The 24,830-nt window shown below is 41.1% G+C and overlaps 2 protein-coding genes across 4 annotated transcripts in view; one reads left to right on the top strand and one right to left on the bottom strand.

Annotated features, from left to right (window-relative positions):
- Nucleotides 1-1,985: 1,985 nt before the first annotated feature.
- Nucleotides 1,986-24,461, bottom strand: RXFP4 (relaxin family peptide/INSL5 receptor 4). Its single transcript, XM_044675041.1, is given in 5 exon segments — nt 1,986-2,544; nt 2,546-2,851; nt 2,853-2,921; nt 2,923-3,188; nt 24,369-24,461. Coding segments are annotated over 5 exon segments (1,293 nt in total).
- A 142-nt stretch (nt 24,462-24,603) lies between these two features.
- KHDC4 (KH domain containing 4, pre-mRNA splicing factor) overlaps nt 24,604-24,830 on the top strand; it is a 25,679-nt gene continuing 25,452 nt past the window's right edge. For all 3 annotated transcript variants that reach the window (XM_044677064.1, XM_044677065.1, XR_006506166.1), the window contains exon 1: nt 24,604-24,672. In XM_044677064.1, coding sequence (XP_044532999.1) covers nt 24,635-24,672 — 38 coding nt within the window. In that variant the 5' untranslated portion in view covers nt 24,604-24,634. The remainder of the gene's footprint in view (nt 24,673-24,830) is intronic.

Here is a 24,830-nt window from a genome sequence, read left to right on the forward strand (position 1 = left end):
CTGACCTAGATTCATAGGAAAGCTAGAAGAAACCTTTGATACCTGACCCTAACCCTTCATTTTACATATAAGGAAATGGGCCAAGAAAAGTTCAAGGACTTGCGCAAGGTCAAACAGCCTATAGAGAAGTGTGCTTTCACTCTGAATCTGGAGCAGTTATCTGCACCTCTTCCTTATACTACTATGAAATATGTCTCTTTTGATCCCATTCTTCCTATCATAGAATCTCTCCATCTCCTTTTACTCTACCTTTTGGGAGCCTGAAACTCAACTGCTTCCCTTGTAGAGAGGAGCACTATTCTAGAGCTAATCCACGTTCCCCAGTCCCCTCCTTCCCGCCAAGTATACCCAAGCTTCTTCCAGGACATACACCCACATGGCTTGCTCCTTGTTTTTAATCTGTCAGTATTTACCCTAAAGCAGAGGTGTCCCCAAAGGAACCAATATTTGGTTGGCACTTGATGCTTAGGCACGGCCATTAGAGAAACTGTTGGGCTTGGGGAAAGCAGTACTAAGGGGGATGGGAGCTGGAGAATTTTCCATTTTGAACTGATCAAGAATGAATAAACGTAAAAGTTTTGGAGTGGGGCTTCAACATAAAAAAGAGGAAACTAAACACCAAGGAGATTAAATGCCAGCTATTCCTTGCTGGTAGTATTGCTTAGCAAGTTGTGAATTAGGTAACTGCTTAAAGCTTCCCCTTTTCATCCAATAACTAGAGCTGAAGCGGGTTGGGACTACCTAGAGGTCATCTGGCCTAGTCCCTTTGCCATTTGGTGGTATTCAGTCACACACCAACAGAGAACAAGGGGGTTGCTTCTCCCACCACTTCATGCTTGGATACTTTCATCTCCCTGTTTCAGGACATTTACCATTTAAAGGTCTCCACAATTCCAACCTCCCATGTTTTATTTCAGTAGATACTTAATTTCCTGACATATTGCTATCCTTCCAGTTTCAGTGGTAGTTTCTATCCTCCCTCTCCCCAAGAATCTACTGTTTTCATTTCATTTCATTTCATTCATTCCTATTCTGAGGGTTTAGGCATGAAACACTGTCTCAGAGCTTCTTTTATCCTTCCCACCTTTCTTCTCTGGGTTATACAAGGGAATTAAGAAAGAGAGGTTATGAAGAGGGGGAAGATTATTCCCCAGAAGCTATTTCCTGCTCTCCTACCCCTTAGCCCTACCCTGCCCTGCTCCAGCTGGCACTTCCTCCTCCCAACCCTAATGTTCTTGGAAGACTTCAGGTTTGAGCACTCTTGTTAGCAACAGGTCTCCTATATTAACCTCAATAATCCCTGGGGATAGGGATAACCTAAACCTACAGGTTATTTCCCATCAACAGAGTAGAACCAACGGAGCATCGGGTTTAGGAGAGATCCAGTTTTCCTAAATTGCCACTTAGGGTTTGCATGATGTGGGCAGGTCATTTCATTTATCTGGGCCTCTGAAAATGAGGGTTAGACTCAATCTCTACCATCTAACATCCATAAATCCATGATCTTGACCTTGTCCAATCATTGATAACATTTAAGGACACAAGAACATTAGTGTGGGGGTAGGGCAGATTTCAGCTGTAACAGCTAAAAGAATCTAAATTTGAAGTGGGTGGCTAATGGAGGAGCCACAACTGTAAGTTAGAACTGGACAAAGACCTTTAAAACTGAGCTGGGACTACAGTAGAAAATTCCTTCGTGGTGAAAGAAGGGGCTCCCTGTAGGGAGAGATCAAGAAGAGCTAGGTAGACAAGATCTCCCCAAATTCAGCAGTGGTGCCACTGGGTGAGGTGGAGACATAGAGTTAATAGAAAACAAAAATTTATTCACAACTCTTCCCCTTTCCCTTCCCTCTACCCCCACCTCTCACCCCAACATCTTATGGAGATGTAGATCTTCTTGGCATCCAATCCTGCCTTGGCCCTCGGACTTATCTACTCCACCCCAGAGAGATCAAACATCCCAAGGTGACATGGCCTGGCAGAGTTCAGAACAGCTCTTCCCCAGGCTTGGGTGCCAGATTCTGGTGTCCTAAAGATGTTAGGAAGGGAGGGAGGGGTACAGCTTCTGTGGTGGAGGGTCTTCTTTTTTTCTTATCCAGGCTGGTGAGAGTGGTAGAAAGTCCACTGCCCTTATTGGTATCCACCACCTCCTGCTTTCTCCTCTTACGAAGGGCTACTTGCTCTGGCTGGACTTGTCCCCCACCAGGCAACTGTGTCCATAGCCGCCTCAGGGCCTTGACCAGTGCCTGCTGGGCCTCCTGGCACAGGACACAATAGATCACAGGGTTGAGGCAGCTGTTACAGTGTGCCAGGCAAATAGTAAGGGGGAAGACATAAGTGTGAAGGGCATAGTAGGTGTTGTCCCAAGGCACGAGGTCAAACTTCACCAGGACTCCCCAGAGTGTGACAATATGGTTGGGGAACCAGCAGAGGAAAAAGGTCACAATAATAATCCGGATAGAGTGGGCTACCACTCTGTTCCTCTGCCTTAGCCGTTGCTGCCGAAGGAGTGCCAGCAGCATCAGATAGCTTGTTGCAATGACAATTGGGCACCACGAAGGCCCACTGTAAATGGTAAGCACTCTGCCAGCGACCACTAGGGAAGTGGAGCAGGCACAGTTGAATTCCACCCACCTCACTTTCAGCCCCAAAGATTGCTTTGGGGATTGTTGCAGCAGCTGCTGTTACCCATGCTACCAGGCTGGCTCCAAAGGTTCAGGAGGATGAACGGTAAGAACCTGGTCCAGTAGCCATGGTCACCATTCAGTACAGGACTATGCTCAGAGCAGTGATGAAGAAGACACTAGCATAAACACTAAGGACAGTGCCTATCAGAACCACCTTACAGAGTGCCACAAAAAGGCCAGTGGAAATCCAGGGCAGACTTGGCTGCCCAAAAGGGGAGGGTAAGGGCCAACCCAGGTCAGCCATGCCAGGCTGAAGATGAAAGTGTCAGTCATCAGATGTGAGGTACCTTGATGACACCCACAGAAAACCCACAGCACAGCCAGGTTGCCCAAGAGACCTATCAGTCCCACCAGTTCACAGGCTAGGGCAACTATGAATGCCAAGGAATCAGCTGGTACTGCAGCGTCACTCATGCTTAGCACCTCACCACTGGAGGCATTGACCCAGTATAAATATTGGGTGTGGACATCTTGAGAGTATTGACTGTTGTGCCAGAACAGCTATGCCAGGATAGATGTCTGCCAGGTATGGAGAGGTGGCACTGCCTCTCAAGGCAGGCAGCTCTGGGTTTATGCTGGTTTTAGGGCATCTACCTGCTGGTGGCAGCCCCAGGCCACTCCCACATCTTTAGGTGAGGTGTCAATGGGAACTACCCCTGTGCTGTGGGTTAAAATTGGTGAGGTGGAGCAGGACAAAGTAGATATCCTCCTACTACTCCAAAGGATTGGGCTAGAATTTCTACTTGGTGGAGGGAGGAGCTGGGGAAATGACTGGATAGGGGTGGGACAGGGAGAGGGAGTTAGAGAAGAAGAGGGGAAAAGAGATGAAGGTGAAAGAGAGAGGTTTCAGACTGCGGATTTTACTTCTGGTTTAAGAAAAAACTCCCTTGGTTTACCCTCTGCTCCTCTTTCCTGGGGAGGTGACAACCCCAAGACAGTGGGCAGCTAGGTATTGCAGTGGATAGAGTGTGAAGGCCCCATGTCGAGAAGATTCATCTTTCTGAGTTCAAATATGACCTCAGACACTGTGTGATCCCAGTTTCCTCATCTGTCAAATGAGCTAGAGAAGAATTGTTAAACCACTCCACTATCTCTGCCAAGAAAACCCCAACTGATGTTATGAAGAGTTGAACACGACTGAAACAACTAAACAACAATGGGCACTAGTCTCCATCTGCCCCTTAACATGGTATCTTGTATCTTTTCCCTACCTTTGCCTGAAGATGACTGAATGATTCATTGAGATGGGAATTGGATTGGGTGGTGGGGGTGGGGAGGAGAGAGTGAGTGTTTTAAGGATCATCTAATAATTTTCCCAATGTCCAAGAAGCAGTACCCTCTCAGACACTGCCTGGCATTAGACTAAGGCATTAGATGATGTCTGAGAACAAGGAAGGGAGAGGAAGACCTCAGATTCCATATTGACCAGCACTGCTCTCAGAGAATCCTGCCTCTGTCTCCAGACATCTTCCCTCACTCCAGATTCCACCCCCTTCTAGGTCCATCTCTGTGAGACAGAACCCAGCACTACCCAGTCCAACACATACAAACCACCCTCTGAAAAGGGCCCTTTTCAGAGCCTTCCAAGTGGGATGCCAATCTTCTTTCCCTCCACCCCCAGCCTGAAACTGAGAAGGGAAAAGTGACTGGGGAGCCATTGTTAGAATAGGGAGATAAGCTGGAGTTCCAAGGTAGAGAGAGGTGAATATGTTCTCACAGATTTTCATCTACATGCCTCCTTTCCCACCACTCCCACCCCAACACAGATGTTAATTAAGATAAAGTTTGATGAACTGATCTCTGTAAAAGCCTGGGAGCAGAAGGAAGGGGAGGAGAGGTTCAGGGTAATAAATCTGGGATGGCTCAGTGAGCCAGTAAGGAATGGAGCCTGAGTTTCTGGTCCGATCTGGACTGGGTGCCAGGACACCTGAAGTTCTTAGCTTAGAAAGAGGAAGGGATGGAATTGGATAGGAAGAGGTTGAGGTGGTGTATCCATCCTTAGATCTTAGGGGAGCCTCCCAGAGTCAGGAAGACTCAGAGTTATCTGTGGGATTTTACGCTAATTACTTGGCATTGTGGGTTATGTCCACTTTGTGTTAGTTATTTAGCCTAATGGGTTAGATTGATTTTCCCCCTTCCTTATGCCTCGAACCATGGGAGAAAGGGAAGTGATGATTCTTAGTACCCCAGGCATCTACCCTCATTCTCTTTGAGAGAGAGAGAGAGAGAGAGAGAGAGAGAGAGAGAGAGAGAGAGAGAGAGAGAGAGAGAGAGTGTGTGTGTGTGTGTGTGCAGGCACTGCCACCTGCTGGCCAGCTTTGTAAGCTGCTTGCCAGACCTCTGAAATAATACTTAAAATATATTCCCATTCGTAAAATAGTTAGCACCTTCTACCATGGTAGGTGCCATACTGTAGAGATGATAAAAATTGAGGGAATTGAAGGGATTAGGACAGCAATTGATAGTGGGAATTAAGGCAAAATTGATTTCATTTTTCTTTAACCCTTAACTTCTGTGTATTGGCTCATAGGTGGGAGAGTGGTAAGGCTGGGCAATGGGGGTCAAGTGACTTGCCCAGGGTCACACAGCTGGGAAGTGTCTGAGTTTGGATTTGAACCTAGGACCTCCCATCTCTAGGCCTGACTCTCAATCCACTGAGCTACCCAGCTGCCCCTCATTTTTTTAAACCCTTAACTTATGTTTTAGAATCAATACAAGCATCAGTCTCAAAGCAGGTCTAGGTAATTGGGGTTAAATGACTTGGGGTGGGGGCACATAGGTAGGAAATGTCTTAAGCTAGATTTGAACCTAGGACCTTCCACTCCCAAGCGTGGATTTCTACTCACTAAGCCATACTAGTTTCCCCAACTCTGACTTCATCCTCTTACTCAGTTCTGGAGCTAACTCAGTTCCCTTTCTATTCAATTATGGGTCTATTCCAATTCTGTCCCATTTTATTCAATTGCTAGAATTAGAAACAAACCTTATTATGTTGTTTGAACCTAGTCCTGGGTGACTGAGAAACTGGACCACCTACTCTTTAAATCAAGGACCTAAGTCCATGTTGGAAAACATGTTAAATCAAGGACCTAAGTCCATGTTGGAAAACCTATGGAACATGTGCCAGAGGGGGCTGCTCCCTTCCCCCTCCCCACAGGCACCTGAGGACATTTCTCACATGAATGATTCTCTGCCCAGCAGCCCAATGGGAGCACTTCCTCCCCTGAAAAGGATAAGGGATGGGGGCTCACACGAGGTGTGAGGATTGCAGTTTGGACACTTTCAGTCTCTAAAAGGTTCACCATCACTGACTAGGCCATGCTGACCAGAAACACAATCACATCCTAAGATTGATGCAAGAAGTTTCTCATAATTGTACATCTTAAGCAACCCATATGCCTTATCTGAAAACTGGTCCCATACTGATCAATTTTTGTTTTCACATTTCTTTTGTTGTTTACAAATACTTGGGAGAAGTGAGATGCCTCTTTTTCTGAATTCAGAAAATGTTTGCTTAACCCCTCCCACTTTGGAAAGTCCCCACTCTTTTATCTAATTAGAAATCAGATTACTTAATGTTGTATTGTTTCTTTTTAATTAATTAGCCTTCAAATTGTTTTTAATGTACAGTATAAAAATGCCTTTCCCTGTATTCAAACCTAGCTGAGAAAGGGGCCGGCTCCCTTCCTCATGGGCAATGGGCATGAATTGTTTAGTAAATCAATATGCTTGAAATATTGAACCTTTGTTTCCTCAGCCATTTCATCTTTCACCTACCATAGGAAAATAAAGATAAATAAGTCAGAGTCTTTGTCCTCAGATTTTTATTGGGTCAGATCTTTGATTTCACAAGCATAGAGGAAAATCTAAAGAGGAAACTCCCTTTATCAATACATATATACACCCACTCTTCATTTTAATCTTCTTTAAAAAATAAAAACCCTTACCATCTGTCTTAAAATCAATACTGTGTATTGATTTTAAGGTAGAAGAGTGGTAAGAGCTAGGCAATGGGGGTCAAGTGACTTGCCCAGGATCACAGCTGGGAAGTGTCTGAGGCCAGATTTGAACCCAGGACCTCCCATCTCTAGGCCTGGCTCTCAATCCACTGAGCTACCCAGCTGCCCCCTCTTCATTTTAATTTTAAGAGAAATTGCCTTGGACACTGAGAGGTCAAATGGACAACATATGTCAGAGGAAGGATTTTTCTAGACCTTCTTTGCTCCAAAATCAACTCCCTACCTGTTGTTACACTATGCTGCTTTTTTTTTTTTTTTGTGCTGGAATGGCCCTTAAGAGGTCTTCTGTTCTAATGAGTTCATTGTAGAGATAAGGAAATGGAGGGGCTCAAGATCATACAACTAGTTATTGGTAGAACTGGAACTAGAACCCATGTTTCCAGCTTCCTGAGTCAAGATGTCTTCCATTACAAACTGTCAACAAAACACCTCCTCCACAAGAACCTTTTCTGTCTTCAAGTGGTTGGAATGGAAAGACTCAGTAGGAGGGAAAACTTATCACTCCTGCTCTTAGGGAGCTCTAAGAAGAGCTCTCGCTAGCCTGAAGAGAAGGGGCAAAGGTGCATGATGCTTATAGACCTAAACACTAGTGCTCAAGGGAAGGAGAAAAGTTAAACATTAGCCATAAACTTAAGAAAAGTCATTTTAGTCCCATGTCAGGGATATGTTTATGACATCACCCCAAAAGGTTAGGAATGTAACAGAAAAGAACTCTTTAAACTTTTTCTAAGACCTTAGAGATTACTTAGTTCCACTCCACTCATTTTACAACTATGAAAACTAAGGCAGGGATTTGATTTGCTTACAGTCATATATCAAGTTAGTGAAAGAAAAACCCAGGTTTCCCAAGTCCCAGTCTAAGACCTCTTTTAAACCACCACATCTATTTGATACCTCTCTCCCTCCATATACCCACACTTTCCTCCAGGCCCCTATTGTTGACTCTACAAATAAATTCCTACAATGTAAATTTCTGAAAAGAGAGGTGTTACACTGGCTCTTATCTCTATGGAGGGCAGAAAGAAAAAGAAGAGGCTAACATTTCAGCAGAAGGGAAGAAGTTAGACAACACTAAGGACTTCCTTTTTTTTTTATTCATTTTTATTTTGAATATTTTCCCATATTTACATGTTTCATGTTCTTTCCCTCTCCCCAAACTCCCCTAACCCCGCTTAGCCAATGCACAATTCCACTGGGTTTTACATGTATTATTGATTAAGCCCTAATTCCATATTATTGATAGTTGGGCTAGAGTTATTGTTTAGTGTCTTCATCCCCAATAATATCCCCATCAGCCCATGTGTTCAAGCAGTTGTTTTTCCTCTGTGTTTCTCCTCCCACAGTTCTTCCTCTGAATGTGACTAGTTTTCTTTCTCATAAGTCCCTCAGCCTTGCTCTGGATTCTTGCATTGCTGTTAGTAGAGAATTCCATTATGTTTGATTGTACCACAGTGTATCAGTCTCTGTGTACAATGTTCTCCTGGATCTACTCCTTTCACTCTGCATCAATTCCTGGAGATCATTCCAGTTCACATGGAATTCCTCCAGTTCTTTATTCCTTTGATCGCAACAGTATTCCATCACCAACAGATACCACAATTTGTTCAGCCATTCCCCAATCAAAGGACATTCTCTCATTTTCCAATTTTTTTGCAACCTCAAAGAGCGCGGCTACAAATATTTTTGTACAAGTCTTTTTCCTTATTATCTCTTTGGGGTATAAACCAAGCAGTGCTATGGCTGGATCAAAAGGCAGATAGTCTTTTAAAGCCCTTTGGGCATAGTTCCAAATTGCTATCCAGAATGGTTGGATCAATTCACAACTCCACCAGCAATGCATTAATGTCCCAATTTTGCCACATCCTCTCCAACATTCATTACTCTCCCCTGCTGTCATTTTAGCCAATCTGCTAGGTGTGAGGTGATACCTCAGAGATGTTTTGATTTTCGTTTCTCTAATTATTAGAGATTTAGAACACTTTCTCATGTGCTTATTGATAGTTTTGATTTCTTTATCTGAGAATTGCCTATTCATGTCCCTTGCCCATTTATCGACTCAGGGATGGCTTGATGTTTTGTACAATTGATTTAGCTAACACTAAGGACTCCCTAAATGGTAGAGGTGACACAAGAATTGAAGTAGGAACATATTTTTTCTCTCAAGATTTTGAAGACGGTTGAGACATATTTCTGAGCTCTGGGAGAAGCTATTCTGGGAGGGGAGGAACCTTCATCACCACACCCACTCACATCAACTCCTTGCAGTTTGGCTTCTTCCCTTGACACTTCACTGAAACTACTCTTTCAAAGTTCACCTGTGACCTCTTTATTGCTAAATCTACTGGTCTTCCCTTAGTCCTCATAGATTCCTGCTGAATATTCCCATTTGACTCTTTGGATACCATAGGATATTGGTTTTCTTTGTTTCATCAACTCCATGGGTAAAACCCACCTTTACTGGGCATGACCTGGATGAAGATCCAGAAAAGAAAACCAGGAAAGGGCAAGCAGATAGGTAGGAAAACCTATCTGGGTAGAAGACTGTCATGGAAACTTAGAAAGGTGATAGTCAAAGACTACAGAGGTCAAGAATGACTGTTTCTACTTTTACAACACCTTTTCTATATACCTCCTTCTCTCTTCTGACCTAGCTATCACAGTGGTATAGGCCTTATCATCTCGTGCATGGTCTACTGCAATATCTTCTGAACTGGTCCATCTCTCCTTCATTCAACTCCAAAGAGGTCTTCCTAAAGCAAAGGTCTGTACATAGAACTCCCCACTCAGAAAACTCCTTCGAGTCCCTGATACATTGAGGCTCAAATATCAAGTCTTCTGTTTGACTTTTAAAGCCCTTTACAACATGGCTCCTTTCTACTTTGAAATCTTCTTATACTTTACTCTCTTCAATATACCCTATGATCTAGCAACACTAGCCTTCTTTATATTCCAGGCATATAATGTTCTATTTTCCAATACCATTCTCATACCTTTTCACTGGTCCAGAGGACAGATAATGCTCTTCCTCACTTCTACCTCCTGGCTTCCCTCAAGACCTAAATTCAAATAATACCTTCTGCAAGAAGCCTTTCCTGATTCCCACTTCCACCTGCTCCATTCCTCTGAAATTACCCCCAATTAAATTAATTATGTAGCTATCTTGTATGTCATGTCTTGACATGATTATAAAGTATGACTTATATGTCACTTGGTGGGATTAGGAATACCTGGATGAGGATGGGTAGAGACAGCAGATCTTTTATCTACCAGGATGGCACCCAGTTACTTAGAAGTTTTATGCTATAGCTATTCATTCTGATTTCATGTAGTAAATTTATGCTAATTTTTAATAGGAATGTTTTCCTTTTAGGTCATGTGAAAGGAGATAAGAATCTAAAGGGGAAATGGAGCATATAGTGAGCATTTTCCCAGAGTTTTAGCTCTGGGTGGAAGCAAATGAGTCAATTTATGACAAATTTCTGAAATATTGCATGCAAATGAGTTTACATTTTGAACACTAGATTGACATTGAAAACACTGGGCAGAATCTATGCCAGAATAGTAGCATCAGAGAGGGATTCAAAAAGGCTCTTAAGGGGCAGCTGGGTAGCTCAGTGGAGTGAGAGTCAGGCCTAGAGACGGGAGGTCCTAGGTTCAAATCCGGCCTCAGCCACTTCCCAGCTGAGTGACCCTGGGCAAGTCACTTGACCCCCATTGCCCACCCTTACCACTCTTCCACCTATGAGACAATACACCGAAGTACAAGGGTTTAAAAAAAAAAAGAAGAAAAAAAAAAGGCTCTTAAGAATTAATGCCTTCATACCTGTCCTTCTTTCTGTGCCCGTGTAAAGGGCAGGTGCTTCTATATGTATCCACTTAGCTTTTCTTTACATGGAAAGGTAGGCCAAACAGTTTTTGAGTGATTATAGAAAAGAGTATAGGGCCTAGAATTGTGATTTTATTGGTATAGGGAACTCTCAGTTGGGGAAACTCCCAATGCCAACTTGGCACCTTAGTACTAAGAGATCACACATCTGTGGTCATACAGCCAATATGTAACAGGAAGGACTTGAACTCAGGTCTTTACAACTCTAAGGTCAGTTCTTCTACTCTGCCAAGTTACTTTTCTTTTCTTTCTTTCTTTCTTTCTTTTTTTTTTTTAAATTCTTACCTTCTGTCTTAGACTCAATATTGTGTATTGGTTCCAAGGCAGAAGAGCAGTAAGGGCTAGGCATTGGGGATGCCCAGGATCACACAATTAGGAAGTATCTGATGCCAGATTTAAACCTAGGATCTCGTGTCTTTAAGTTTGGCTCTCAATCTACTGAGCCACCTTTTTTTTAAACATTATATAACTAAGACATGTTTTCTGTATAACAAATTTTAAAAAAGAATCCTATAATAAACTAAGTTAAGCAAAACAAATTCCCATATTGGCCATATCCCAAAATATATGTCTCAGTCTGCACCTTAAATCTATCATCTCCCTGTCAAGAGATGTGTAGCATCCCATCCTTCATTATTAGTTCTTTGGAGATGCAGTTGGATTATTGCATTGGTCAGAGTTCTTATGTCTTTTAAGTTTGTTTTTCTTTACTATTTGTTCTTATTATACTCCTGATTCTGCTCACAATTGTTTTCCTGGTTTGGTTCACTTCATTCTTCATCAATTCATCTAAATCTTCCCAGATTTCTAATTCATCCTTTTCAAAATTTCTTAGGCTGCAATATTATTCTAATACATTCGTATAGGCAATATTAGGATAATAATATATTTAATATAATTATATGCCCATAATGAATAACTTCCATTATGTTCATATAATGGCACAGCATTTAACAGTGCCTAGCACTTAGACCTTAAATGCTTGTTGACTAATATACTAAAATTTGTTTTAACATTTCCTAGTTGATGGGTATACTTTGTTTCCAGTTCTTTGCTACAATGAAAAACATTGTTATAAATATTGGTGTGCGCATATACATATATATTTCCTTTCTTTTATCTCTTTGGAAGTATATGTCAATTAATTTTTTAAAAAACCCTTAACTTCTGCCTTAGAATCAATAAGGCAGAAGAATGGTAAGGGGTAGGCAATGGGGGTTAAGTGACTTGCCCAGGGTCACATAGCTAGGAAGTGTCCGAGGCCACATTTGAACCCAGGACCTCCTGTCTTTAGGCCTGGCTCTCAATTCACTGAGCAACCCAGCTGCCTAAATTTTTTTTCAATTAATACAATTATTTTTCTCTATCCCACCTCCTTTCATTTGAAAATTACAAAAAAATACAAAATTCTCATAATAAATATACATAGTTGAAAAATAAGTTCCCTCATTGGCCAGGTCCAAAAAAGTCTCATTCTTTACCTTTAATCTATCATCATTCTGTCAGAGTGGCAGCATGCTTCATAATTGCTCCTCTGGAACTATAATTGCTTATTTAATTGATCAGTTTTCTTAAATCTTTCATAGTTGTTGGTCTTCACAATGTTGTCATCATGGAAATTATTCTTCTAGTTCTGTTCACTTCACTGGACATCAGTTCATAGAATTTTGCCAAGTTTCTCTAAAGTCATCACTTTCATCATTTCTTACAGCCACATAGTGTTTCACTACACTGTTGTACCATAATTTGTTCAGCCATTCCCCAATTGATGGCTACACACTTTTCCAGTTCTTTGCTACAATAAAAAGTGCCATTATAAATATTCTTTGTACAAATGGTCTTTTCCATTATTTGGTCTCTTTGAAATACATGTGAAGAGTTCTAAAAGTCAAATGAAACAATTTATATTTTATCTTTGTAATAATAGGGAGCCACCAGATTTTATTGACTAGAGGAGAGACATAGATCTGCCTTTAAGAAATTCACTTTGGCAGCTGTGTGGAGGAAGAATTAGAGTAGGAGGAGGGAGACACTTGACACTTAAGATTCATTAGGAGGACTGTGGAATAGCCTGGGCAAGAGTGATAGTTGCCTTAACTAAGGTGGTAGTTATGTGAATAGATAGGAAGTGTCTGAGGCCACATTTGAACCCAGGACCTCCAGATTCCAGATGTTGTTGAGTTAGAATTCCAGATTCCAGAGATGTTGTTGAGTTAGAAATGGCAATATATGGCAACTGATGGACATGTGAAGTGAGGGAGAGTGAAGAGTAGGGGATAATGTTAAAGTTAAGGACCTAAGAAAATGGAAGAATGATGCTGCCTTCAACAGAGAGAAATTTGATATAGGGTTGGATTTAGGGGAAAGATAATCAGTTCTGTTTTGAATATGTAGAGTTGAGATGTTTCTGAGACATTCAAAACTAGACCTTGGAAGCTACTCACCTGTTGGATCACAACTGGGGTCTTGTAGAGATAGTGAACTCCACATTAGCTAGTCCAGTCCAATGCCCCTTAAACACTTTTCCTGTCTATGTCAAAGTTAGCTCAGTTTCAACATCATATTGCCAAAGGTAAGAGACACATTTATACTTACTCTCAACCATCAGTAACCTTGGGTTATTATTGTTTTAAACTGCATGTTAACATTATTTATGTTCTATTGTGTTTTTGTTTAATATTTCCCAATCGCATTTTAATTTGGTGCGTGCCACAGTTGGGGAGTGTTACTGGCTATGTGTTTAACACTTCTGGCCTACACAGAGTGGGAGCTGATGTGGCACTTTGAAAACAGCCAAGAGATACTGATTTTCCAACCCCCACCCCCTTCACCTCCTTCAGACAAGACAAGGGGGAGGCAGAGAGAGTCGTCAAAGAAGTATAGACTGCTCTAGTCCATAATGGCTCATCACAAAGTATAATATTTCTATTCTTCACCTTTGTAGCTGGGTTTGACCAGTACCCATTTCTAAACATGAACCATTATCCTATTATAAAGTTCATTTTGCAGAACTAGTTTTAATCCTTATAAATATCTATAGTTAGTAAAACCAATCAAGATGTGAAAATCTCTCATGTTATTGTCCATATTCCACACTCAGAGTCCCATCTCTGCAAAGGAATAGAGGGAAGCTTCTCGGATCTTTTCTTTGGATTCAAGCTTGGTTTTTATAAGTTTGATACATTTAGTTTTGATGATTTTGTTGGGGATGGGGTTTCCACACATATTGTTGTATGTATCCCCCACAGATTCCTTTTCTTTACCATCTCAAAAGAGATATAAAATCTTTGTGTATCATTAAAGTTTTTAAATTTATTCTTTCCATAATCTACTCTCCTCCCAATTCTTCTTTTTGCCCTTTTTCTCCCATTTTCCTGCTGAGTGAAAGGTATTTCTTCACCCAGCTCTGTGTTTATATGTGTATTTTTCCCTCCTTTGACCAGTTCAGAGTGAGATTCATGTGTGAACCACTCCCTCTATCCCCTCTACCCCCTGGGTTTTATAGATGTCTATTTGCACACCCAGATTATATGAAATTTTGGTGTTTTTTTTTCCCTTCCTTTCCCCAATAGTATATTCTTCTTCCCTTCCCTTTCCATTCTTAGGATCATCAAAACAACCATTCTCAGGCCTTGTTTGATTGGACTTCCTCTTTGAACCCTGATGATGATAGGCTTTAGAGAGGACACAGGCATCCTCTCCTCATATTTAAATGTAAGCAGTTCATCCTTTTTAGTCCCTCACGATTGTTCATTTGTGCTTACAATTTCATATTTCTCTTTACTCCTGTATTTACCAGGAATATTTGGAGGTCCTCTATTTCATTAACAATCCATTTTTTCCCTTGTAGGATTATACTTAGTGTTGTTGGGTAAGCTATTCTTGTCTGTAAGTATATATCCTTCAATTTCTGGAATATCATGTTCCATGTTCTCTGATCCTTTATAATGACAGACTGCTAAATAGTGTGTGATCCTACCTATAGCTCTTTCCTTCTGATTTCTTGACCTGGAAGCTCTATATTTTGGCTCTCACTTTTCTGGGAGCTTTCATTTGGGTTTTTTTTTTTTTTTAGGAGATAACCAGCAGATTCTTTCTATTTCTACTTTACTTTGCTCTCTGATTTTAAGAAATCTGAGCAGTTTAAAATTTTTTTTCTAGAAATGTATAAATATTCACATGTTTTCTGAAGTTATATGTTCCAAATTGTCTCCCTCCTTCCCTCCCAGAGCTGACTAGCAAATTCAATGTGGGTTATACATGTATCTTGATCATACTTTAGATGATGCTTAATTTTTTTCTTCTCGATCCCTTTTCTAGGTAAGTTATTTATGCTACATTTTCTATTTTTTTTTCTGGCCTTTTCACTTTATTTTAAGATTTCTTGTCTCAAAGAGTCATTGACTTCTATTTTGTCCATCCTCATTTTCAGGGAGTTTGTTGCTTGAATGAGGCTTTGCACCTCTTCTGCCAAGTTGCTAATTCCCTTTCCAATTCTTTCTTCCATGGCTCTAATTTCTTTTCCAATTTTTACCTCTAGTACTCTCATTCCATTTGTAAAAACATTTTTTAATTTTTGCTTCATCTCTTCCAAGAATTCTAGTTTAGCTTGCCCTCAAGCTATTTTTTTTTCTAGGGCAATGCTTATAGAAGTTTTGGAGCCATTCTCTTCTTTGTATTTTGATAATCTTTGCCACCATAATTGCTCATTATGGTGGGGTTCTTTTTTTTTTTTCTTTATTTGTCCATTCTTTAAGGCACTTGATATTAGGGCTGGGCTCTTTGCACTTCTGGAGGGAAGGTCTCAGCTGATCCTGGTATTAACTTTATTGAATGTTGTATTATTCTAGGATCTCAGGGACAGGCAGGGGACCAGCAAGCTTTCAGTGCTCTAGGGCAAAACCTGATATCTGCCTCACTGTTCTGAGCATTATAAGTCTTCTGACCTAGGTTTGGGTCTAAGTAAGAATAGAGAGTCAACTAGACTCACCTCCAGAAAAAGAACTGATAAATAGAAACAAGCAAGACACTATATATATATATATATATATATTTTTTTTTTTTTTTTCCACTCAACCCCTGTCAGTGAAATGAAAATCTCTACTGGGTCAGACCAAGGGAACTGGACTGGGAAAACTGTCCTTATTACAACAAACCAATTCAATTCTTAACAGGATTGCTGCTGTTGCTGCTGCTGCTACTGATTTCTGAACTTCCTCCTTTCTCCACACAAACCTCCCCACTGAGAAATTTCTTTGCCACTGTGAAGATCTCCTCATTCTGTCCTGTACTTATGACCTAAATGAAGGAAAGAGGCAACTAGGTACACTCCCTAGCTGTGTGACCTGGAAAAATGACTTAACCCCTATTGCCTAGTTCTTACTACACCAATACTTAGTATTGAGTCTAAGACAGAAGATAAGGGTTTAAAAAAAAGGCAACTAAAAATACCATAATCTTTGACTCAGAGGCCCAACATTAGGCATCTTCCTCATAAGGAAGAATGAGTATATAGAATAGAGAGAGGCATGGGAAGACTTTCATAACCCAGCCACCTCTTACCCTTCCAGTCTTTTTACATCTTAGTCCCCTACATTTATTCAGCTGTTCCATGATCAAGACACTCCATCTCTTGGTTCCAGGCATTTGTTTTTATGTTGTCTTCCTTTTAGACTGTAAACTCCTGGAAGGCAGGGATAAGGGTGCCAACATCTAGATTCATTTTTTTCTTTTGTTTGTTACATTAAAGTTCCCAGATATTCCCTCCTTTCCTTCCTGACCCACATTTCAGAGAAGGTACCATTTGACCAAAAAAAAAATATATATATATACATATATATATACACATATATATTTAGATATAAAACATTGTCTGGCTTGTTTCTATTTATCAGTTCTTTTTCTGGAGGTAAACATATTATTCTTCAAATAATATTTCTTTTGCTATACAGAATGTTCTCTTAGTGTTGTTCATTTCATTTAATATAGCTCTTTCCATTTTTTAAATTAATCTGCTCTTATGACACAGTAGTATTCCATTATAATCATGTGCCACATGTTTAGCCATTCTCCAATTGATGGGCATCCTCTCAGCTTCCAGTTCTTTGCCACCACAAAGGGAGCTTCTACAAATATTTTTAAACATATAGATTATTTTCCTTTCCCCCTGATCACTTTAGGAAAGTTCATTATCTTGCAATCCTCCTCAGTTATTTCTTCTTTCTTGCTGCACAGCAAAAGTAGAAGGGGATAGTCAAATAGTTGCAAAGTCTTATAGATCCTACTTTCACAAAATTACTTCTATCTGTTAGGGGTGAAAAGGGGTTTTGCTTGGGTGAATATTAAAAGGTTTGGTCACCAGGGAATTGAATAATTATCAATCGCCAAGTAAAGAATAACCTCAAGTCAAAATGACTTTTATGGAAGTTTATTTACAAATGAGAAGAGAAGAGAAAATAAGGAAATCATAGAGAGGATAAAATAGAATAAATAATCTAACACACTAAGTAATTTACTCAGGCCCCCTAGTTTAACACAGGCAGATCTAATTAATCAATCGGAGGAGGCTCTGCCTTGAGCTCAGGGCCAGAGGGTCTGGAGGTGAATGAAGGAGAAGCTTTAGTCACAGAGTCTCTTTTGAAAGAACAGTTCCTTTAGAGAAGTCCAGGAAGATTTAGTCTTTACAGTCACCACATTTCCAAGGGAGAGATTTAAGAATAGTCTCACCAAGGTCTCAGAGTCCCAGGTCCAGCACTCCTCCAGGTCCAAGTCACAAACAAGAAGAGAGCTACAGGAAGTTGTCACTCTCTTTTAAAGGGGCTTCTTTTGCATCACTTCCTATGCCTTCCTCTTAGTTTGCATGTCCAATTACAACAGGCGCTTTTCTTAGGACTGCCCAGGAGGCTGTCAGTAAATTCTGATTCATCACTCACTCTAGCATATGTGGGCCACAGACCTCACAACTTGTGAATTAAGTGGGGATATTCTCACTTTTGGTGATTAGATCTAAAGATAGGCAGGGCAGATTTAATCTCATTATCACATGTCCAATCAATTCCCATTTCTCCATTCAAATAGTTACTTGCCCTGCTTCAGGACTTTTCCCCCTCTCCCTGAGATGCTGTAATAATTGGTCTACCTTCTTCAAGTCTCTCTCCTCTCTAGTCCATTCTCCACGAAGCTGCCAAAATAACCTTGGGCCTAGCCTATTCAAAAACCTTTGGTACTCCATTTTCCCTCCATGATAAAATTAAAATGCTATAGGCTGGCCTGTAAGACACTACAAAATCTAACACTATTATATATTATGTATATATGTTATGTGTTGTATATACTGTAATAGAGTTGGTTGATCAAGGTGCCCTTAGTCAATTTGATGAATTCCACCCAATCTATTGGAAGAGATTACAGGATATTGACTTTGCTATATCTTACTTTACTCAGCTTGCCCAATGCCATCTACTCCTTTACCTCGGTGTCACAAGAAGAAATGCCTTTTCTACTTGTCAAAACAAACCTCTCACTATTCACTTTTAACCTATCCCCTCCTGCCTTCTCCAACAGATTGCCCCCTCTAATATCCCCACTCTCTCACCTTCAGTTTTTCCCTTTCAACTGGCTCTTTCCCTGCCACTTGCAAATAATCCTATCTTTCCCTCATCCTTGAAACACCTTAATTTGACCCAAACATTCCTACTAGTGATTGTCCTATATTCCTATCCTTCATGGTTAAGTTGCTTGAAAAAGCAGTTTATACTAAGTGCTTCCATATCCTCTTCTCTCACTGACATCTAAACACTCTGCAATCTAGCTTATGACCTCATCACTGAAACTGCTTTCTCTATAATTACTAGTATTCTCTTAATTGCCAAATATAATGATCTTTTTTCAACCCTTATGGTTTTTTGACTTCTCGGTAACTATTGACACTATCAATTACATTCTTCTCCTGGATAATCTCTCCTCTCCAAGTTTTTAGTGACATTGCTCTCTCCAGGTTTTCTTTCAACCACTGACTCATCAATCTCTTTTTCAGGATCCTCATCCAGGTTATACCCACTAAACTGGAGGCTCTCCCAAGGTTCTTTTCCTTTTATACTCTCTTTTGGTGATCTTAACAGTTCCTATGAATTTAAATATTATCTCTATACAGATGATATCCAGATATCTATATCAATATCTGATAAACATTTATTAAGGGCTAACTATGCTACTTACTATGTGATAAATGCAGAGGATACAAATACAAAAAAAGAAAGAAAGTTATTGCTCTCCAGGATATATAATAGGGGAAGAGCCAAGCACTGTCATGAGTTCTGAAGATAAAAAGGATACAAAAGACAGTCCCTGCCTTCGAGGAGTTTACAATCTAAAAGGGAGACAACATACAAAGAAATGTATACAAAAGAAAATACATATGAGAGAAATAGGAAATAATTCACAAAAGGAAGGCCCTAGAATTGAGGTGTTAGGAAAATCCTCCTTTAAAAGACAGAATTTCAGTTGGGAAGCCAGAAAAGTCAGCAGATAGAGTTGAAGAGGAAGAAGATTTTAGGCATGAGGGACCCTAGAAAATGCCTGGAACCAAGAGATGGAGTGTCTTGATCATAGAACAGCCAGGAATGCAGTGTCACTGGATCACTGAATAAATGTTGGGGACTAAGATGTAAAAAGACTGGAAGGGTAAGAGGTGGCTGGGTTATGAAAGTCTTCCCATGCCTCTCTCTATTCTATATACTTATTCTTCCTTATGAAGAAGATGCCTAATGTTGGGCCTCTGAGTCAAAGATTATGGTATTTTTAGTTGCCTTTTTTTTTAAACCCTTATCTTCTGTCTTAGACTCAATACTAAGTATTGGTGTAGTAAGAACTAGGCAATAGGGGTTAAGTCATTTTTCCAGGTCACACAGCTAGGGAGTGTACTTAGTTGCCTCTTTCCTTCATTTGGGACATAAGTACAGGACAGAATGAGGAGATCTTCATAGAAATTCCTCAACGGGGAGGTGTGTGTGGAGAAAGGAGGAAGTTCAGAAGTCAGTAGCAGTAGCAGCAGCAGCAATCCTGTTAACAATTGAATTGGTTTACTGTAATAAGGACAGTTTTCCCAGTCCAGTTCCCTTGGTCTGACCCAGCAGAGATTTTCATTTCACTGATAGGGGTTGAGCCCAGCAGCTCTCTCTCTTTTCTTGCTTAGACCCAAACCTAGGTCAGAAGACTTATAGTGCTCAGAACAGTGAGGCAGATATCAGGCTTAGCCCTAGAGCAGTAATTCCCAAAGTGGGTGCTGCAGCGATCCAGGGGATGGTGATGGCCACAGGTGCATTTGGGGGCAGTGAATAGTTTAGGTCAATAAATAGTTTCATAATTTCAAAGTTCAATGTTTCTAATTTACACCTTTCTTTACTATATTTTACGAAGAAGGTAGAAACATTAATACATATATCTTTCCTATTAATTGCTATTAAAATTTTAAAAAATTAATTTCCAGGGTGCTAAGTATTATTTTTTCTGGAAAGGGGGCAGTAGGCCAAAAAAGTTTGGGAACCACTGCCCCAGAGCACTGAAAGTTTGCTGGTCCCCTGCCTGTCCCTAGGATCCTAGAATAATACAACATTCAATAAAGTTAGTGCCAGGATCAGCTGAGACCTTCCCTCCAGAAGTGCAAAGAGCCCAGCTCTAATATCAAGTGCCTTAAAGAATGGACAAATAAAGGGAAAAAAAAAGAACCGCACCATAATGAGCAATTATGATGGTAAAGATAATCAAAATACAAAGAAGAGAATGGCTTCAAAACTTCTATAAACATTACCTTAGGAAAAAACACTGCTTGAGGGAGGGCAAGCTAAACTAGAATTCTTGGAAGAGATGAAGCAAAAATTAAAAAATGTTTTTACAAATGGAATGAGAGTACTAGAGGTAAAAACTGGAAAAGAAATTAGAGCTATAGAAGGAAGAATTGGAAAGGGAACACTGCAGAAGAGGTGCAAAGCCTTATTCAAGCAACAAACTCTTACTTAGTGTTAAGTAGAGGTGCTTTGAGTTCTTGATTTGTTTAGCTAAAAATAGGCAAGGGGAGAGTAAATCCTATCTTCACAAAATCAGGCTTGAAATATAAATCCAAATACCCTTTCCTCTACAAACCATTCCCTCATTCCAGGTCTATAAACACCCTTCCTGCTTAATTGTCACATAGAACTTTGCACATTTCTGGTGTCCTTATCATAGATATGCTTATCATAAACATGATAAGCAATGGGAACATTGTTTTGGGTGGTGGATTTGCAGCAAAGAAGACCTTGGATTGAATTCTACTATCAGCTGTGTCACCTTAATCAAGTCATTTCAATTTTTTTCAACCTCAGTTCCCTAGCCAGTAAAATGGGTATAATAATAACTTTACTTTGTACTTCCTGACAGAGTTGTTATGCTGATCAAGTGAGATAATCTTTGTGGCGCATTTTGGAAACCTGAGAAGTGCTATATGAATCTTAATTATAATTACACATTACTCTGAATAAGCCCTTTCCTTACAGGGATGTTTAACTTATTGAGAGAAGAATAAAATATGCATTTGAGTGAGAAACGGAAAAACATATTGAAGAGAGATACATCACTCTGAGAGGACTTAAGTGAAAATAGCCCTTGGATATCTTCTGGCAAAATTACTGACTGATGGTTGCAAGGCATTGGTTGCCAGTATCTAATTTACATATGACTGATTTTAGTATGTGGAAGTTGCTTTCTGGGGAAATGAGTTAGAGAACTATTTGGAAATTGAGAAAATTGAACATGAACTACTTATGCCACACTTGATGCTTCTCAACCTAATATGGAGGTGGGTAATTGAAAAGGAGGAATACCTAATTTGTGGCCGGAGAGCTGATTGAAAAGCCACATGAGAAGCTGGGGAATTAGAAGATAGAAGCCAATGAGATGGGACAGCAAGGTAGCTCAGTGGAAAGAGAGCCAGGGCTGGAGATGTGGGTCCGAGGTACTTCCTAGTTGTGTGACCCTGGACAAATCACTTAACCCCAGCTGCCTAGCCCTTATGAATCTTGGAACTTATAATTAGTATTGATCCAAGGACAGAAGGCAAGGGTTTTTTAAAAAAGCCAATGAGATAAGCTGTTTACAGAAGCTAAAACAATCCACAGAAGTCAAAAGAAAATAGCCTAGAGGCCCTAGTCCAAAGGTAGGCAACCTTTTTGGCAGTGAGAGCCATAAACGCCTGTGGAAGGAGGAGGATGGAGGCGGAAGGGGCTGGAATATGGGGCTGGGGCTGAAGGGCCCCCTGGGGCACATCCTGGGGCACATCCAGGGGCTCTGCCCAGACTGGCCGGTTGGGAGGTGGAGCCAGATATGGCCCGAGAGCCATACATTGCGGACCCCTGCCCTAGTCCATTCCAGCTAACTAATGAGGCATGGCCTCTGCTGTTGATACAGGGAGCTGATCTGATTGGAGGGTGTTCCAACTGATCTTGGGAGCTAATTGGAGAAAGCAGAATTTTTTACTGTTTGAAGGGCTGACTAGGGAAAGGCAGCCTTAGTTTTAGCACTATCTATACTTTGAAAAAGGGCAGCTAGGAGGTGCAGTGCTGAGCCGGTGGTCAGGAAGACTAGATTTCAAATCTGGAATCTGACAAATTACTGGCTATGTGACCCTGTGCAAGTCACAACCCTGTTTGCCTCAGTTTTCTCATCTATAAAATGAGGACAAGGCAAACCACTCCAATTTGTTTGTCAAGAAAACCCTAAAAGGGATCACAGAACAGTCAGACATGACAGAAAAAAAAAAAAAAAAAACGATTCAGCAACAATGGCATACCTTGAAAGTGGGGAAACTCCTTTGAGGTTTGCCTACTTTGCTCTTTATTGCCCTCTATAGCTAAAGAGGGAACAACTATTCAAAATCAGAGAACAGACTTAAATAGATTTGTGATTAAGGGATCTGCTTTTCACTGAAAGACTGCAATGCTGCCTTAGCACTCAACCAAAGGAGCAGATCTGGAAAGCTCTGCAGAGTACAGGTTTAAGGTGAAAAGAGATGAATACTGTGGCCTGAGAGTATTGAAGAAGCAATTTTGTCTATCAGGAGAGTAGAGAAGTCCAGATAAGACTGTACCATAAAGACAGTAAGGACCTGTAGCCTGGAGTTGCTCCAGGTACAAGGATTTATTTCCCTGTTCACTGACTTCATTGTTAGTTTTCTATCATTTTTGTGCCTTATTTTCCTTCATGGACTTTGTATCCATTGTGGGTGAATATGACACACTTTTATGAACAGACTATTATTATTATTGCTTTGCATTGTTTGGTAAATATTTCATGATTAAAGAGTTAATGATGGCATCTTGATCCTAATTGTTTAAATGGAAAGCATACCAGTAGGGGCTTATGAGGTACAGTAGTGAATAGTAGAAGTTAAGTTTTTTTCTCTGCATCATGCCCAGTAGGAATTCCTCTAGGACCTTGAAGACTGAATTGAAGTAGCATGGCCATCCTTTGGGAAAATAACCTTGACTTGCCATCATGAATGCAGCTCCAGTCCTGGAAGAAAAAACTGAAAGGAGTTGAAGGAGGACATTCCAATCTGTGCTACACATGAATGTAGCCTATTCCTTCAATGGTATGGAAGTGTCGATGTGGAATCTAGAGACCTCAAACTTGTGGCCTACTGAGATCTGATGAACCCCAAGTTTTAGGAATAGCTTGTAGGTTGGAGACCCCCCAAAGCTTGTAATCTGTTCCCTGTTCCCGTGAGAATCCACCCTGAAGGGAATCTCAGACTAGCAGTTGCAGACTGAATAATGGACCCTAGGGTAAAAGCTAAGTGATTCTTTTGCCTTAGAACAGGGGTCTGCAACATATGTCTCTTTTGAGGGCCAGATATGGCCCTTTTTGCAGGAGCCATAAAGTCAATTTTTTTCAGGCGCTGTTACAGGAGCGCACACTGTGAGCACTGTACGGCTCTCATGAAATTACATTTTAAAAAACGTGGCGTTTATGGCTCTCATGGCCAAAAAGGTTGCCCACCCCTGCCTTAGAAGCTTCTCCCATTGTACCACCTTCCCCCTTTCAGGCATCAAACTCAGGACCTTCAGCTTACAAAACTGACAAGCTGCCCACTGAGATAAAGTCACTTAGCTTTTACCCTAGGGTCCATTATTCAGTCTGCAACTGCTAGTCTGAGATTCCCTTCAGGGTGGATTCTCACAGGAACAGGGAACAGATTATAAGCTTTGGGGGGTCTCCAAACCACAAGCTATTCCTAAAACTTGGGGATCATCAGATCTCACTAGGCCACAAGTTTGGGGTTTCTAGATTCCACATCGACAGAAGCATCGTGAGAAGGGGAACACTGTAATGCTTACATTTCCATTTTGTATCTCTCCCAGGTAGAAGTACATTTTTTGTTTTTGAACACAGTAAGCTCTTAATAGGTAAATTTTGAAATGGCTTGTTTTCCATACTTTCATGTTTTTGTTTTTATATTTGAATACATGTAGAAAATACCAAAAAAAGTTAAAATAAAATATTAAAACATTTTAAAAGTTTGTTGAATTGAAGAAGTTGAGGTTTGTAGATGGCCCTTCTTCACTGCCTACTTAAGAGTAGCCCTTCTGGCATGGATCAAAACACTCAATTCTTTTTATAAGGGTGGCCCAGCTATGTTTCGGGCGCATGAGTACTTAAACCTTGGTCACCACCAAACCAGCTCACAGGCCCAAGGCAAAGATGATGAGGAAGCCACGCCCACCTAGAAAAGCGATTCCGCACCCATCCTCCTCTAGAGGCAAGTCCGGGGCGAGAGGCCGAGAAACCGGAAAAGAACATTGCGCATGCCTCAAGAAACTCCTCCACTCCCGCCATTCCTGCACCTTCTTCCGCACTACGTCCAATCCTGGGAGGCGCTGCCACCGGAAGCGTTTTGCCTCGCGACCGGAAAGGGCAGTGCGCGAAGACGTTGGGGGCGGAAGTGACGGGGAGGGGGTGTTAGTGGTGTGGGGTGGTAGTTGGCGGGTGGTTGATCTGTTCCTGTCGCCATGTCCGCGGGGAGTGCGGCGCATCCCGGGGGTGGCGGGTGAGGCCTGGAGGGTGAGGGAGGTGTGGGCGGGAATGGGAAGGGATGAGAAAAGGGCCGAGGAGGCAGAGTAGCGGGCGGGAGGAGGTGAGGTGAGGCTTGGCCGAGGGAGCGGAGGTGGAAGAGAGCATGAGGAGGGGGAGTGAAGGAGGGTGGGG

Source organism: Gracilinanus agilis, chromosome 4, assembly GCF_016433145.1.
Source record: "Gracilinanus agilis isolate LMUSP501 chromosome 4, AgileGrace, whole genome shotgun sequence".
NCBI lineage: Eukaryota > Metazoa > Chordata > Mammalia > Didelphimorphia > Didelphidae > Gracilinanus > Gracilinanus agilis.